Source organism: Peromyscus maniculatus, chromosome X (assembly GCF_049852395.1).
Source record: "Peromyscus maniculatus bairdii isolate BWxNUB_F1_BW_parent chromosome X, HU_Pman_BW_mat_3.1, whole genome shotgun sequence".
Classification (NCBI taxonomy): Eukaryota; Metazoa; Chordata; class Mammalia; order Rodentia; family Cricetidae; genus Peromyscus; species Peromyscus maniculatus.
In genome coordinates, this window is record NC_134875.1 from 129787766 (window position 1) to 129800942 (window position 13177).

Here is a 13177-nt window from a genome sequence, read left to right on the forward strand (position 1 = left end):
CTTGGGACTATCTATTACCAGACAGCTGAGCTGCTTCTTAGAACTTCAGGATATATTCCCCACTAAAACGTGACTTAAGCCAGCATTTCACTGTTATGCTGTTAAGCTAACATTACACTAGTAAGCTATTATTACGTTATTAAGCTTTCCTGGCACATCTAACTCAAAAACTTCCAGCCACTAGTACACTCCCAATTCATTTCCAGCTTGAGGTGTTCAGTAGGAGCTGGACCCTACCCAAGGACAAGCTAATTCCAGACTAGGACTCTCGCTGCTTTACTCTAGTCACTAGATTCTGGAGATGAAACACAAGTTTCGTTTACAGTTTCTAAAAGATGCCTACTTTACTTGTTTTCTGAGTATTTGGAGGGAAAGTTAACTCATAGCATAAATTGTAATGATACTCTTCAAAGACAATGGAAGTACACCTTTCTAATAATGCATGCAATGCATGATCTCCTTGCAATGGAGAGTCATCTGCACGACTAATATTTGAATGTTTTCTTTAACTATTCGAAATAACCTGGGGGCTAGAGAGATGGTATAGTAGTTAAGAGTACTTGCTGTTCTAGAGTACCAGAGTTCAGCCCAGAGCACCTGTGTCAAGCAGTTCCAGTGGATCCTGTGGGCACCTAAGCATATGTGGAACGCACTCAGACACATACACACAAAGCGGGGGCGGGTATTTTTTTAGTTAAACAGACTTGAAAAATCCATAGTCTATAAGGGGAAAATGGTACTGATAGAATAGAGAGATACTTACTCCATAAAATAAAAAATACCCTGGTGGTTTTGATATCCTTTTATAAATCACAGAATCACAATGATGTATAATCATTCTTAAATGTGTAAGACATTTTTCTTGGAGTTTATAAATTTATAGCTCCTTAGTTGCTTTGAAAATTCCATTTTAGCTTTTACAATATTTCTTTTACAAGATTCAGACCTGTATGTGCTATCTTTGCATTATCTCATGTTTAATGATACTAAGGATGTGTGGCTCCGTCATGCTCCCTTTGCACTATCTCGTGTTTAATTATGTCAACATCTTTGAAAGGGTCTTTCAATTTTGGTTTACATTTAAGAGATGGGGTTTCCTAGGCTGTCCAGGATCCTCTGTTCAAGCCTCCTGGGGAGGTGTTTATCCTGAAGACATCAAATTGATCTGTTAACTTGTACAGGAAAATAGAGTTTAGATCTCAGAAATTTTTCTCCAATTTACAACTTCCAAAAAATCCTCTTCAAAGTGATAGCTGCTTGTGAGTTCCCTGTATTTTAGTATGAAATCCCCTGCCTTTCCCTAACAGTTTGGTGGGTTTCAAATGTATTATAAGTGAAAAAGAGTCCTTTTGCCTATCACTTCTCGGTTCACTAAGGTGTGATAGCGGAGCCTGGTTCCTGTTCCCCAAGCTCCTCCACAGATGGTTCACAGAACTGCGGAGGAAGTTCCTACTGAGATAATCCGTTTCCTATCTCATGGCTGTCATTTCACGCACTCTTGCTCATCCTCTTATTATCTGTCTTACTAGGCCTGCAGGACATTTCATTGTTTTGCGGCTAAGTACAAACTTGAATTCTTTTCCAACAGGAAGTTGCTTCAGTGTCCTTAAGTGCTTGCTAAAGAGCTTCAGTGTTCTCTGCAGCTCTACAAGCCCATTCGTCATTTGGTCCATGCTTATATATAGTCTTGTACAAGTTATAATCATGCTGGGTGGTGGTGATGAATGCTTTTAATCCCAACACTCGGAAGACAGAGGCGGTGGATCTCTGTAAGTTGGAGGCCAGCTTGATCTACAGACTGAGTTCCATCCAGTATAGCCAAGGCTATACAGAGAAACCCTGTCTTGACCCCCCCCCCAAAAAAAGAAAATTATAATCTTGTCTCAAATGGTATATATCATTGTCCTTTGATATGGTTTTCTCTGTGGGGGAAAATGGGTTATACAACCCAGGGATAGTTATTTCATAGCGTCTTCCCACTAATCTATTTTAAATATTCAATGATAAATAAAACAATGAGCAATCACTTCTATTTGAGGACTACTAAATCAAGAGTGAGATGTATGTAATAAAGTATGACATTTTAAAAAAAAGATGCTTCATTGAATGCTTTACAAGTAAATTAAAAGCAATATATTAATTTATTTCATCTTTCTGTTGGAAAGTACGTGCTCAGGAGATAGGGATTGAATATTACCACTGAGTTTATTCTGCTTTGTTTGGAACATCTACAGTGTAGAGTGCAGCTTGTCAATGGAACTGCGCCTACTCTCCTTGAGACAGAGGTGAAGTGTGTCCATGTAGCTGTGTGTGGTCGCATCTGACACAGTGCCAGAGACAGGCCGGGAGCAGGCCTGTCTGGAGTGACATGGTGTGAGACAGCCTGTTTCCTTGCAGCTGTTCCCATTTCCTTGTTTTGCCCTTCATGCTATGTGTGTGGTTTGGATATATATATCTAGTGCTGAACTTGGGTGGCTAATTTCTTTAGAAAAAGAATGCAAACAGTCATAGACTTCCACATCCCTGTTTTCCGTCTAAGAATGATTTATTAACATCTTCCCACCCTCTTCCCCGTCTGCTTCAGCATGCCAGCCTTATAAATACGCTCATTGTCTTCAGCTTTAAGGAATGCAAATAACAAAAAGAAATACATTTTGATGTTGCCAGACCACCTTGAATTTAAATTTCTAGAGCAGAGGTTACAAATTCTCACCCTCGAGCCAAATCCAACCAACCACTTGTTTGATAAATATTTCATTGAAACACAGCCCTGTCTGTTCATTTTAACAGCTGCTTTTACACAACGGGCTTTGATAGTAGTGACAGAGACCAGATAGCCCTAAAGCCTAAAAAATTTCAGATCGTAGCATGCCAAAACCTGCAATTGATTGGCTAATAACTTTCATATTTACTTTATTTTTTCCGTGGTCTGTGAATGACATTTTCTGCAGTTTTACCCCCAAATATTACTAACGGCATCTCCCTAGTGTGGGTTGTTACTTGTTAGGTATTACTAAGTTCTAAGACAATCCAGAGAGATCTGGTGTGAGACAAAGGGCCATGTTATCATGCCCTGCTGCTCTGCTTATGTGACCCTAAGTGCGGCATTTCACCTGAGTACATGTTAGTTTTCACTTCTGCATTGGTCAGCTTTCAGTTGCTATGACAAAATAGCTGAGATAATCACCCTAAAAGGAAGAAAGATGTAATTTGGCTCATAGTTCTAGAAGTTTCAGTCAGTTCTCCCTATTGCTTTTGGGCCTGTGGGAAGGCAATACATCATCGCAGAAGAGGCTGCCCACCTCATGACATGCAAGAGGCAAAGAGAAGAAGGGAATGGAATACTATTATAATAATACTATTATCCACCTCAAAGGTGCAGCCCCAATGACCTGACTTTCTCCTAGTAGGCCCCACGGCTTCACAGTTCAGCCGCCGCCGCTGGTGCCACAGACCAGCAAACAAGACTTGTAATAAATACGTGGGTGCTCGGGTGACGTTTATCCAAACTGTAACATTCTCTTCAAAATGAAGGAATAGAATTATATTGATAGCTAAGGTCTTCTCTATCTTAACAATCTTAAGTAAGGCAGACATGAAAGATCCAAAAAAGAATCAAAATGTGCTTAATTTCAAGGGGAAAAGTTTTAATGTGCAAATAGGATCAAATAGAAATTGTATCTAGTTCCTAAAGAGACCAGCTAAAATAAGTATTTCTGCTGTGTTTCTTTTTGTGGTACTCAACATTTTTTTACAAATATATATTTGTAATTTCTATGTAGAAGTTCAAATTTTTCATTTTTGAGGAAACTGTGTGCTGCTGTCTTACATTGGAGAACTCGGGGGTCAAGGAGAAGAGAAAGAAGCCCTTACACAGCATGTTCTAATGTCACGAACATCAGACAGCCACTTCCTTTTCGGTTGTTGATGCCCTTGAATGTGGCGGGCATCCCAGTGCTGGCGCTGTCCTGGGTTACACATGTGCAGCTTTAGCCCGTTGGCATAGCCTGCAGCTTGCCTCAGCAGCACACTCCTGCCCCCTGCCCGTGGCGTTACCCATATCCCTGTTTCTGGGTCTTCTTGCTCTACGCAGGCAGTCCTCTTGGACAGGACTCCATCAGAATGGCCTTGGGCAGGTTACCCTCCGAGATGTTTCTCTAACTCATAGGAAGCATACATTCTTTCCCATACTGGGGGGGGGGCACCCCAGGTGAGGCATAAAAGAAGCAAACACTAGTCACTTTTCACTTAAGACCTAAAATATCCCATGTTGAGCCTCTCCAAGGATTCTCTGAACAAAGCTACCTTCCTAGTGCACCAATGTGGGCCAGTAAGTTGCTGCAACTCGGCAAGCCCTGGCCAGAGACCAATGCAAAGAGCGCTAGTCAGCACTCCAGCTCCTGTGTAAGCTTTTCCGGAGGGTCCCCATACCCTTTGCTTTACATGGGGGAGAGGACAGGAGGAGGGGAAGGGAAATCAAATATGTTCTCTCCTGTGAAGGAACGCTGACTGCTGCTCACCAAGCCCCGCAGCACCACTGGCAGCTTCCTCCTACACTGGAGGCCACAGACTGCCGATTGGCCTTAGCTGGGAGTTCTGGAGCGTGTGTATGTGTGCATGCATGCGTGCATGCATGTTTCAGGCCATACCAAAGGCCCAGAGGAGTTTTATCTGAGCACCTTCCTTATAATATGGCCATGAAAGTGATGAGACTCCAGGCACCTGCATGCCACCCATGAAGTCACCCTAAAGCTAAAACTGTGGTTCTTACTTCACTGTTGTCTGTTTTCCTCATCTGTAAAAATGGGAATAACATTTTATAACTAACATTTACAGAGGCACCAGACTTGCAAAATTAGCTGAGGTTAAGTGGATGCATGTATATTAAGATCTTTGACTAGTAGTTAGCCTCTAGTAAACGCTCAATAAAAGAAGCAGTCATCATTATTCCTAGTAATATACATTATCTCTTATCTGAATTGCTTGAGAAATGAAGTGTTTTATTTATTCATGTATTTTATGAATACACCAGAATAAGGAATCTGATCTTCCTGACATGACATTATGAGACAAGGAGCCTCCAAAGATGCCGCTGAGTTCATTTTCTGTTGGTCATCTCCTGCTGGACACGCAGCCTACTCTTAAGAGTACTTTGTTTCCCCAGTGAGCCTCCCTTGGAGAAAAGCAAATTTTCACTCACAAGTGGTTATCAATCGGAGACCGCTTCTGGGTTAGGGATGGGGCATGTGTCCACTTGTCTTTTCAGCTCTCGGACCCGTCTGGTGCATACCTGTGCAGGTCTGTGCATGCTGTCTCAGTCTCTGTGAGTTCATCTGTGCATCGGTCTGTTGATGCAGAGGGCCTTATTCTCCTGCTGGCCTCCATCCCCTCTGCCTCTTCCACTCTTTCTGCCTCCCCTTCCACAGGGTGCCCTGAGCCCTGAGAGGAAATATTTGATGGAGATATCTCTTTTAGGGCTGCATATTGCCTGGCTGTGGGTCTCAGTATATGTTCCCACCTGCTACAGGAAAAAGCTTCTCAGCTGAGATGGCTGAGCAAGGAACTGATCTAAGAATATTACAGAATGTCATTGGGAGTCATTTTATTACTCCTCTTTTTTTAGAGCAGTGGTATTTGCTTTTACTCTAGGTCCCTGGGCTATTTAGTCTCGGGTTCTCAGTCACCCAAGCAGTGTCAGGTATGGGTTCCATCTCATGGAGTTAGTACTGGATAGAAGATTTCTAACAACCCACGGAACAGATGAAAGCACCTCTAGTAGGTCTAGAGTGAGGCTCAAGAATGTCTCATAGGCACCAGATAAAAGTCTTCAAGATAGTATACTGACATAGTTCTTAGATGTTAGCAGATTCAAAGCCCTGACTACTGTGCCTAGCACTAAAACATTTTTATAGAAGCTATACTGACAGACTATACTTGGATAGTAGGACCAGGTTAAAAATCAAGTCTCCAGGTTCAGAAATTGGGAAGAGTGAGTGTTTGTTGCTCTGTGAGTAAAAGTTGATACGCATTTATTAATTGTATAAATAGAAAGCAATACTAATCACATTTGAAAGTGGTAGAAGTAGCATTAGCAATAGTCTTTGGTTACGAAAAGGTAAAACTTTTTTAGGTAAAGAATTAGCAGTGTAAACAGTGTAAAGTGATAGTGCAATCAGCCTAAAAAGCCTTGAATTCAATTTGCTATTCTTTTAAATGGCCTTGAGCTCTTACTGTTATTATTATTATTATTATTATTATTATTATTATTATTCATCTAAGTTCTATAAACTTTAGTTATTAATACTTTGACATTAGGGATAACTAAGCATCTTTTTAAAGTTACACTTTGTGTGTGTGTGTGTGTGTGTGTGTGTGTGTGTGTGTGTGTGTGTGTGTGTACATGCACACATGCCACAGTACATGTGTGAAGGTTAGAGAACAACTTCTAGGAGTCTGTTCTGTCCTTCCACCATGTGGGTTCTACGGAATGAATTCAAACCATCAGGCTTGATGGTAAGCACCTTGGCCCACTAAGCCATTTTGCTGGCCCACTAAATGGTGGTGATGGTTGCTGCTGCTGCTGCTGCTGCTGCTGTTTTGGTTTTTGAGACAGTGTTTCTCATGTAGCTCCAACTGTCCTGGAATTCACTCTGTAAACCAGGCTGGTCTAAAACTCACATAGATCACCTGCCTCTGCCTCTGGAATGTTGGGATTAAAAGCGAATACCACCACTCCCAGAACCACTAAATGTATTTTTTTTTAATCTTTTTTAAATTATATTTTGTTTGGGGGGTTAATGGGAATGTGCTCATGTGGATTTCAGAGGACAGCCTTCAAGAGTTGGTCCTCTCCTTCCACCGTGTGAGTCCTGGGGGATTGAGTTCATGTTGACATGCTTGGCTGAAGGTGTCTTTCTTTATATAATGAGCCATCTCTCAGGCCCACTCTCTTTTTTAAATGTTACGTATTGTTTTATTTTGCTAAGAATACAACATGGTATTCACTATCAATAAAAAATTAAGTCTATTAACTACAGACACAATGTTATAGGATTTGTTCATCTTGCAATTGTAATATATTTAAATATTCCCAAATGATGGTTTCTTTTTTGCTTTGGTTATTTTGAAGTGGGTGACATTCACTTTGTTTGAGGTTTCCTTCTTAATATTTTATATATGAAGTCTTTCATTTCTTTTCATAAGTTAGTCTAGGAAGTTAATCACTACATTATTTCTGTAAGCTGGCCATCGTGGTACACACTTTTAATCCTAATACTCAGGAGGGAGAGGCAGACAGAACTCTCTGGGTTTGAAGACAAGTGTATATCTACAAGCAAGAGGCCAGCCTGGTCTACATGGTGAGTTCCAGGCCAGCCAGGGCTACATAATGAGACCCTGCCTAGACATATTTCTGTAAAAAAGAAAGTACATTTTTTATTCCAGATTTTGTTGGCAATCACTAGAGATGTAAACTTTAAGAAGACAGAGATCATCCACATATATTCTCCCAAGGATTTGGCCAAACATCATTCTACCAGTACCCTAAAATGTTTTAAGTAAAGTAGCATTTTACTTTTCTGCTTAAACTATTTATTCAGTCTTCAATTAAGTAGTACTTTCTTAATTAATGTTTTAGAGAAGTTAGGAAATAGACACCACCAGACTAGCCAAGGTCACTTTGAACTTTGTACTTTTCTTTTTTTTTTTTTTTTTTTTTTTTTTTGGTTTTTCGAGACAGGGTTTCTCTGTGTAGCTTTGCGCCTTTCCTGGAGCTCACTTGGTAGCCCAGGCTGGCCTCGAACTCACAGAGATCCGCCTGCCTCTGCCTCCCGAGTGCTGGGATTAAAGGCGTGCGCCACCAACGCCCGGCTCGAACTTTGTACTTTTCAAAGCACACTATTGACTGTGGGCCATTCCATTTGAAGTAGAACTAGCATTTTAATTGCACAAATTAAATTAATGTTTTTTAGCAAGTTGATGCTTGAATCTTTCATGTTTGTCGGGGGAAGGTATAACTTTATTTAGACCTTTTTCACATTCTGTATTTGCAAAGTCAAACAAGACCAAGTTTCTGTCCTTGACTCCCTGCTGAGGGCTCCAGCACTGATTCTGATCATGAACATCCCTAGTAAGACAAGCAAAAACTCCTGTGAGAGTATTCCTTCCTAGAAGGAGTTGGATTTGCCCTTTCCCAAGATCTAGGTTTCTGTGAAAATTCTTTAGACTCTTCTTGGCCAGAAATGGTTCTTTCATTTTACTGCATACTCATGTTAGTGAATGTTGCTTCTGTCTGGAGGGAAACACTCAGATTGCTGCTATATTGACAAGTGTGAATTGCTAAGAACAGAATTTTGGTTCCTCTCTTCAAAAGTATTTACTTCACAAGATATACATGAAACATACTCTGACAAATTTCCTTGAATGATGACCAGTTCCAAAGAAGACCCACTGACATCATCTCCTTGACTTTTTAAGAGGAAAATATTGTTTGTTGAAACAGAAAGCCGTAAACTGTAGCAAAACGTGATGAGTATTGATTGGATTTTCTCCTTTGCTTTTTAGCTCTATGACAAAATTAACACAAAGTCTTCACCACAAATCAGGAATCCTCCAAGCGATGCAGTACAGAGAGCCAAAGAGGTAAGTGACATCTTTTTCTCAAAGTGTTCAGCATCGTGAATTGCTACCTTTACTGAAGATGTTTTGCTGCATGTTAAGAGGCACATCGTACTACCAGTACCCTAAAATGTTTTAAGTAAAGTAGCATTTTACTTTTCTGCTTAAACTATTTATTCAGTCTTTAGGATCGCAGTTTGACTCATACTCAGATTGAGATTGCTAAATTTATCATTGAACATCCGTCTGGAGAAGAAAAAAGTCTCAGCAACAGTAGTTCCCAGATTTCTCCTTCTGGTTTTGCTGTGTAAATGAACATATTAATATAGTCTTTTCTTTTTTTAATGTTATTTTACTGCACCTGGTAGAAATAGACATGCTTTAAAAATCTGAGTTGCTTTTTTAATGTGGTATTATGTGGAGGTTAATTGACTTTTGTATAACAATTAAATATACAGAATTCAAAGAAATCATTTTTATGCATCATCAATGCATAAAAGTATTTGCCACAAGCTTTTTCATACTTGTTTATTAAAGGAGCATGGCTTTGCAGAAAGCTTGGAAAACCAAATTCACCCAGAATCCCATCATCCTAACATAGTAGTTTCCATTTTTTTGTATCTTTTTCATTTGCATATAGAATTTGATGTATTACCAACCAAAATATGTTGGTTTGGGCCTAATACTATGAAATAAATATTTTATGCCTCTAGTTGATCTTTATGGGTATAATACAATGACTGTGTAATTTTTTCTTATTACTAGAATGATATAGAAATTACCCCATTAGTAAATACCTTTTTTTACTGTTTGATCTTTTAAAGTTTTTATGCAAATAAACATTTCCTTTTAAAAATGCTCCTTACAAAGTATGATTACTAAATGAAAGAGTATCGAAGACATAATCCATTTTTAGCAGATTTTGTTCTGGGTTTTGTTTTGTGGAGACAGGATCTCACCATATAGTCCATTGTTGGGATGACAGGTGTGTACCACCACAGCCAACTTCCTAGCAGATGTGAAACATGACTTTTGATATATATACATATATATATACACACATGTATGTGTATATGTGTGTAGATATATGGATATACATACATTATATATATATATATATACACATACATTATATATATATATATATATATATATAATGTTTCTATTCTCACTAAGAAATTAGACCATGGTGGTTGCCATGCTTGCTCACTTGGTGAGAATAGGGTAAGGAGAAATCTGTCTTAATTTGCAATCATTCTCTCGTTCTTTGAAAGGAATTACATGCACTTCAGGCAGGAATCATGAGTCACTGCCCAATCTTATCAATACCCAAATAGACAGAAGTAGAGACCGTCTGGGGACAATCCTTTGTCCTAATTATACACTTGAAGAATTTCCCCTAGCTTAGGAGATCACACCTTTGTACTTAAGATCATAGGCCGTGAAAGTAGCAAGGGAAACTAAGTTTGTGCTTTCCCCCTTGTTATTTCCTGGAAGAGAAGCAGAAAATACACCAAGGAGAACTACTTGAGTTTCACTAAGCAGCAGGAATTAGCTGCATAACAGGGTATTTGAATAAGAAACACCAGTAGGGGTGTGAGTGGTAGGGGGCTGAAATCTGAGACTCAGGCCAGATGAACCCCTTCCTGAAGTTCTTGCAGGTTGAGGCAGGAGAGTCCTGTGGTGAAGGGCTACGTACCCCTTACACCAGTGGTGCTGAGGCAGCCTAGATGGGCTCCATGATTAGGATTCGGTTGAGTGCAGTGTGGAGGTCTCTGGAGCAGCCATCAGCAGATAGAGCAGTAACAGGGGCCTGCTCAGAAAACCGAGGCGGCACTGCTGTGGGCTGCTAGCCCTGGACTAAGGTGAACAGATGAACTCCGTTCCCGGGTGAAAGGGAGGGAGACCCTTTTAACAGCAGTTCACCTGCAAGCAGCATTTTCACCAACGCAAGCAAACTGTTCATGCCTGATTGGTGAGGAGAGGTTGAGTGCACAAGACACACGACTGAGGGGGTTTGAACTTCCCAATCTGCTCTTGGGGTCGCTGGAGTTTGTCCAAGGGGCCATTGGCAGAAGCACTGTCTTCTCTGTGGTGGAAGATAAGCATGGAGAACAGCATTCCTCCCACCAAGCTGCAAGGAAATGAAGTGTATTCTTCATTAATGATCCTACTTCATGAGCATTCTTTATACACTGTTCCCGTTGAACGTCTGGTCATCTTTTCAAGGCTGTTATCAACTTTCAGTAGGAATTGATTTGGGGGGTAAATTTGAATTTTCTCCTTAAGGTACTTAAGTTTCTTAAACCTGTAATAAATATATGTTACAAACTTCCCAGTTTGCTTTTTAGTTTTTCGTTACCTTTAGGTCATAGCTGGGTATTAAAGGCAAACTATTATTGCATTTGTTCCATTTTACTTCTATCAATATTATTCTCATATTTTAATAACCTTTGAACTCAACAAATGTTTTTAAAGTAATTGTCTTTCCCACCACAAAAACCCACTCATGGATTTTAATTTAAAAGAGTTCCATGCTTTGTAAATCTCATATCATTTTTCACTAGTATGTATCTTGTTTTTCTAGGTATTGGAAGAAATTTCATGTTACCCTGAGAATAATGATGCAAAGGAACTAAAACGCATTTTAACACAACCTCATTTCATGGTAAGTAACACATCACTAGACCTAAACCATACTTTCACAAGAAGTTTTTAATAACCTTCATAAAATACTTTATCCTTATACAGTCATGTCACCTACTGTGGAGATAAATTCTGAGGAATATGTCATTAGACAATTTTGTCATTGTAAGCATATCACAGAGTGCCCTTAAAGAGCCCAGGTGATATGGGCTACCAGTGTACACCAGGCTACACAGTCCATTTGTATGGCATAGTCCTAGGAGGCGCTTAGAATCATAGTGAGCAGAACAATGTGAAATTCAACAAGCACACAAGAGAAATGATGAAATCAAGAGACACAGTAAACACAGGCACGTGACACTAGTATTAGGATAACACGACATGCATTTTTACAGTAAATGTGTTGTTTCTTTGTTTTCATTTTGTTTTTGGTTTTGGTCTTGACTTATGTTTGACCTAGGATCGCACTAAGCAACCCAGACTAGCCTCAAATTCAGAATCCTCATGCCTTGGCCTCCTAAATGCAAAGATTATAAGTGCTACCATAATTAAACTTTTTTCTAACTAGAAGGAACACACTGTAAAATAATGATAAAAAGTATAACACAGTAAAGAAGCCAATAACATCATGGCTCTCTAGTCTGATGTTCCATGAATAACTTATGGTTATATATATTATGCTTTCATGTGACTGACTAGGCAGTCATTTGGTTTACGCCAGCATCACTACCACAACCATGTAAGTAGGCATTATGCCATGAAGTCACTAGGCACTAGGAATTTTTCAGCTTCAATATAATCTTGTATATGTAGTATATCATTGACTGAAATAGCATTTTGTGGTTCCTGACCATAGTAGCAGACTAAGATTATAATCCCAGATAGTAACCAATATTTTGATTTTATTGTTTTGGTTGACCTTGTGTCATAGTTGTAAAGGTGATTCTTCAAGAACTATGTATACCCCAAATGAGGATCTGCTTCCGTATAGTTCTTGCCTCACTCACTATGCTACCTAAACCACAGAGAGCTATAATTGAGGGCAATTTTTAATGAAAAACTGGCTTTGGGTTTTGCATTATATTTATTTAGGGTGGTGCATGCATGCATGGAGGTCAGAGAACAAGCTGAAGGGGTTCCAGGAATTAAACTCAAGGTGTCTTTGTTTTAGACAGTGCAGAACTCCTACCCATCTTCCATTGGTTTCTATGAAAAATAGGAGTAGCACGTGCATTAGCCAGTTATTAGAAATTTGAAATAGCTAAGAAACTTTTTTTGTTGAGAAAAGTCTATAGCTATCTACTTATCTGCAATTGAAAAGTAGAATTGCAGGGGTTGGCAAAATGGTTCTGTGGTTGATAGTGCTTGCTGCTCTTCCAAAGGACCCAAGTTCAGTTCCCACACCCACTTTAGAAGACTCGTAACTGTTGTAACTCCAGCTTCAGGAGATCTGACATCTTCTGACCTCCAAGGTCATCTGCACAAAGGTGTATACACATAGGCACATAAAAAAACAGCACAATTACAGATGGTAATTCATGCTGAATATAACATTTTAAACAGTCACAGCTGTAGATATGGAATATATACAAAGAATGGAAAATCCAGCCAACTGCCCTCTGGGTGAAAATAATGACTTTAAAACCTTTTTTTTACTACAACTATTTATTTTAAATGCTAGTTTATTTATTATACAATATAACATGTATCATATCATACCTGTGAGTTTTTATATACATGCTATTTCACATGTCCTTCAAAGCAACCATCTTGAAAGAAGCAATTTCCTGTATCCCCTCCCTAATTTTTCTAAGCTTTAATGGCTAAATTCAAATTAGCCATCCCATTGTAGAGAATTAGAAATACAGTTCTGTGTCTGGGCGAGCTTACTTTTTTTACAGCTGAAATGTGTCAT

The 13177-nt window shown here is 39.4% G+C and overlaps 1 protein-coding gene across 20 annotated transcripts in view; it reads left to right on the forward strand.

Moving 5' to 3' along the window:
• Positions 1-13177, forward strand: part of Cask (calcium/calmodulin dependent serine protein kinase) — a 332948-nt gene that overhangs the window by 269402 nt on the left and 50369 nt on the right. For all 20 annotated transcript variants that reach the window (XM_076561547.1, XM_015995775.3, XM_015995781.3 and 17 more), the window contains 2 exons: positions 8563-8640; positions 11204-11284. In XM_076561547.1, coding sequence (XP_076417662.1) covers positions 8563-8640; positions 11204-11284 — 159 coding nt within the window. The remainder of the gene's footprint in view (positions 1-8562; positions 8641-11203; positions 11285-13177) is intronic.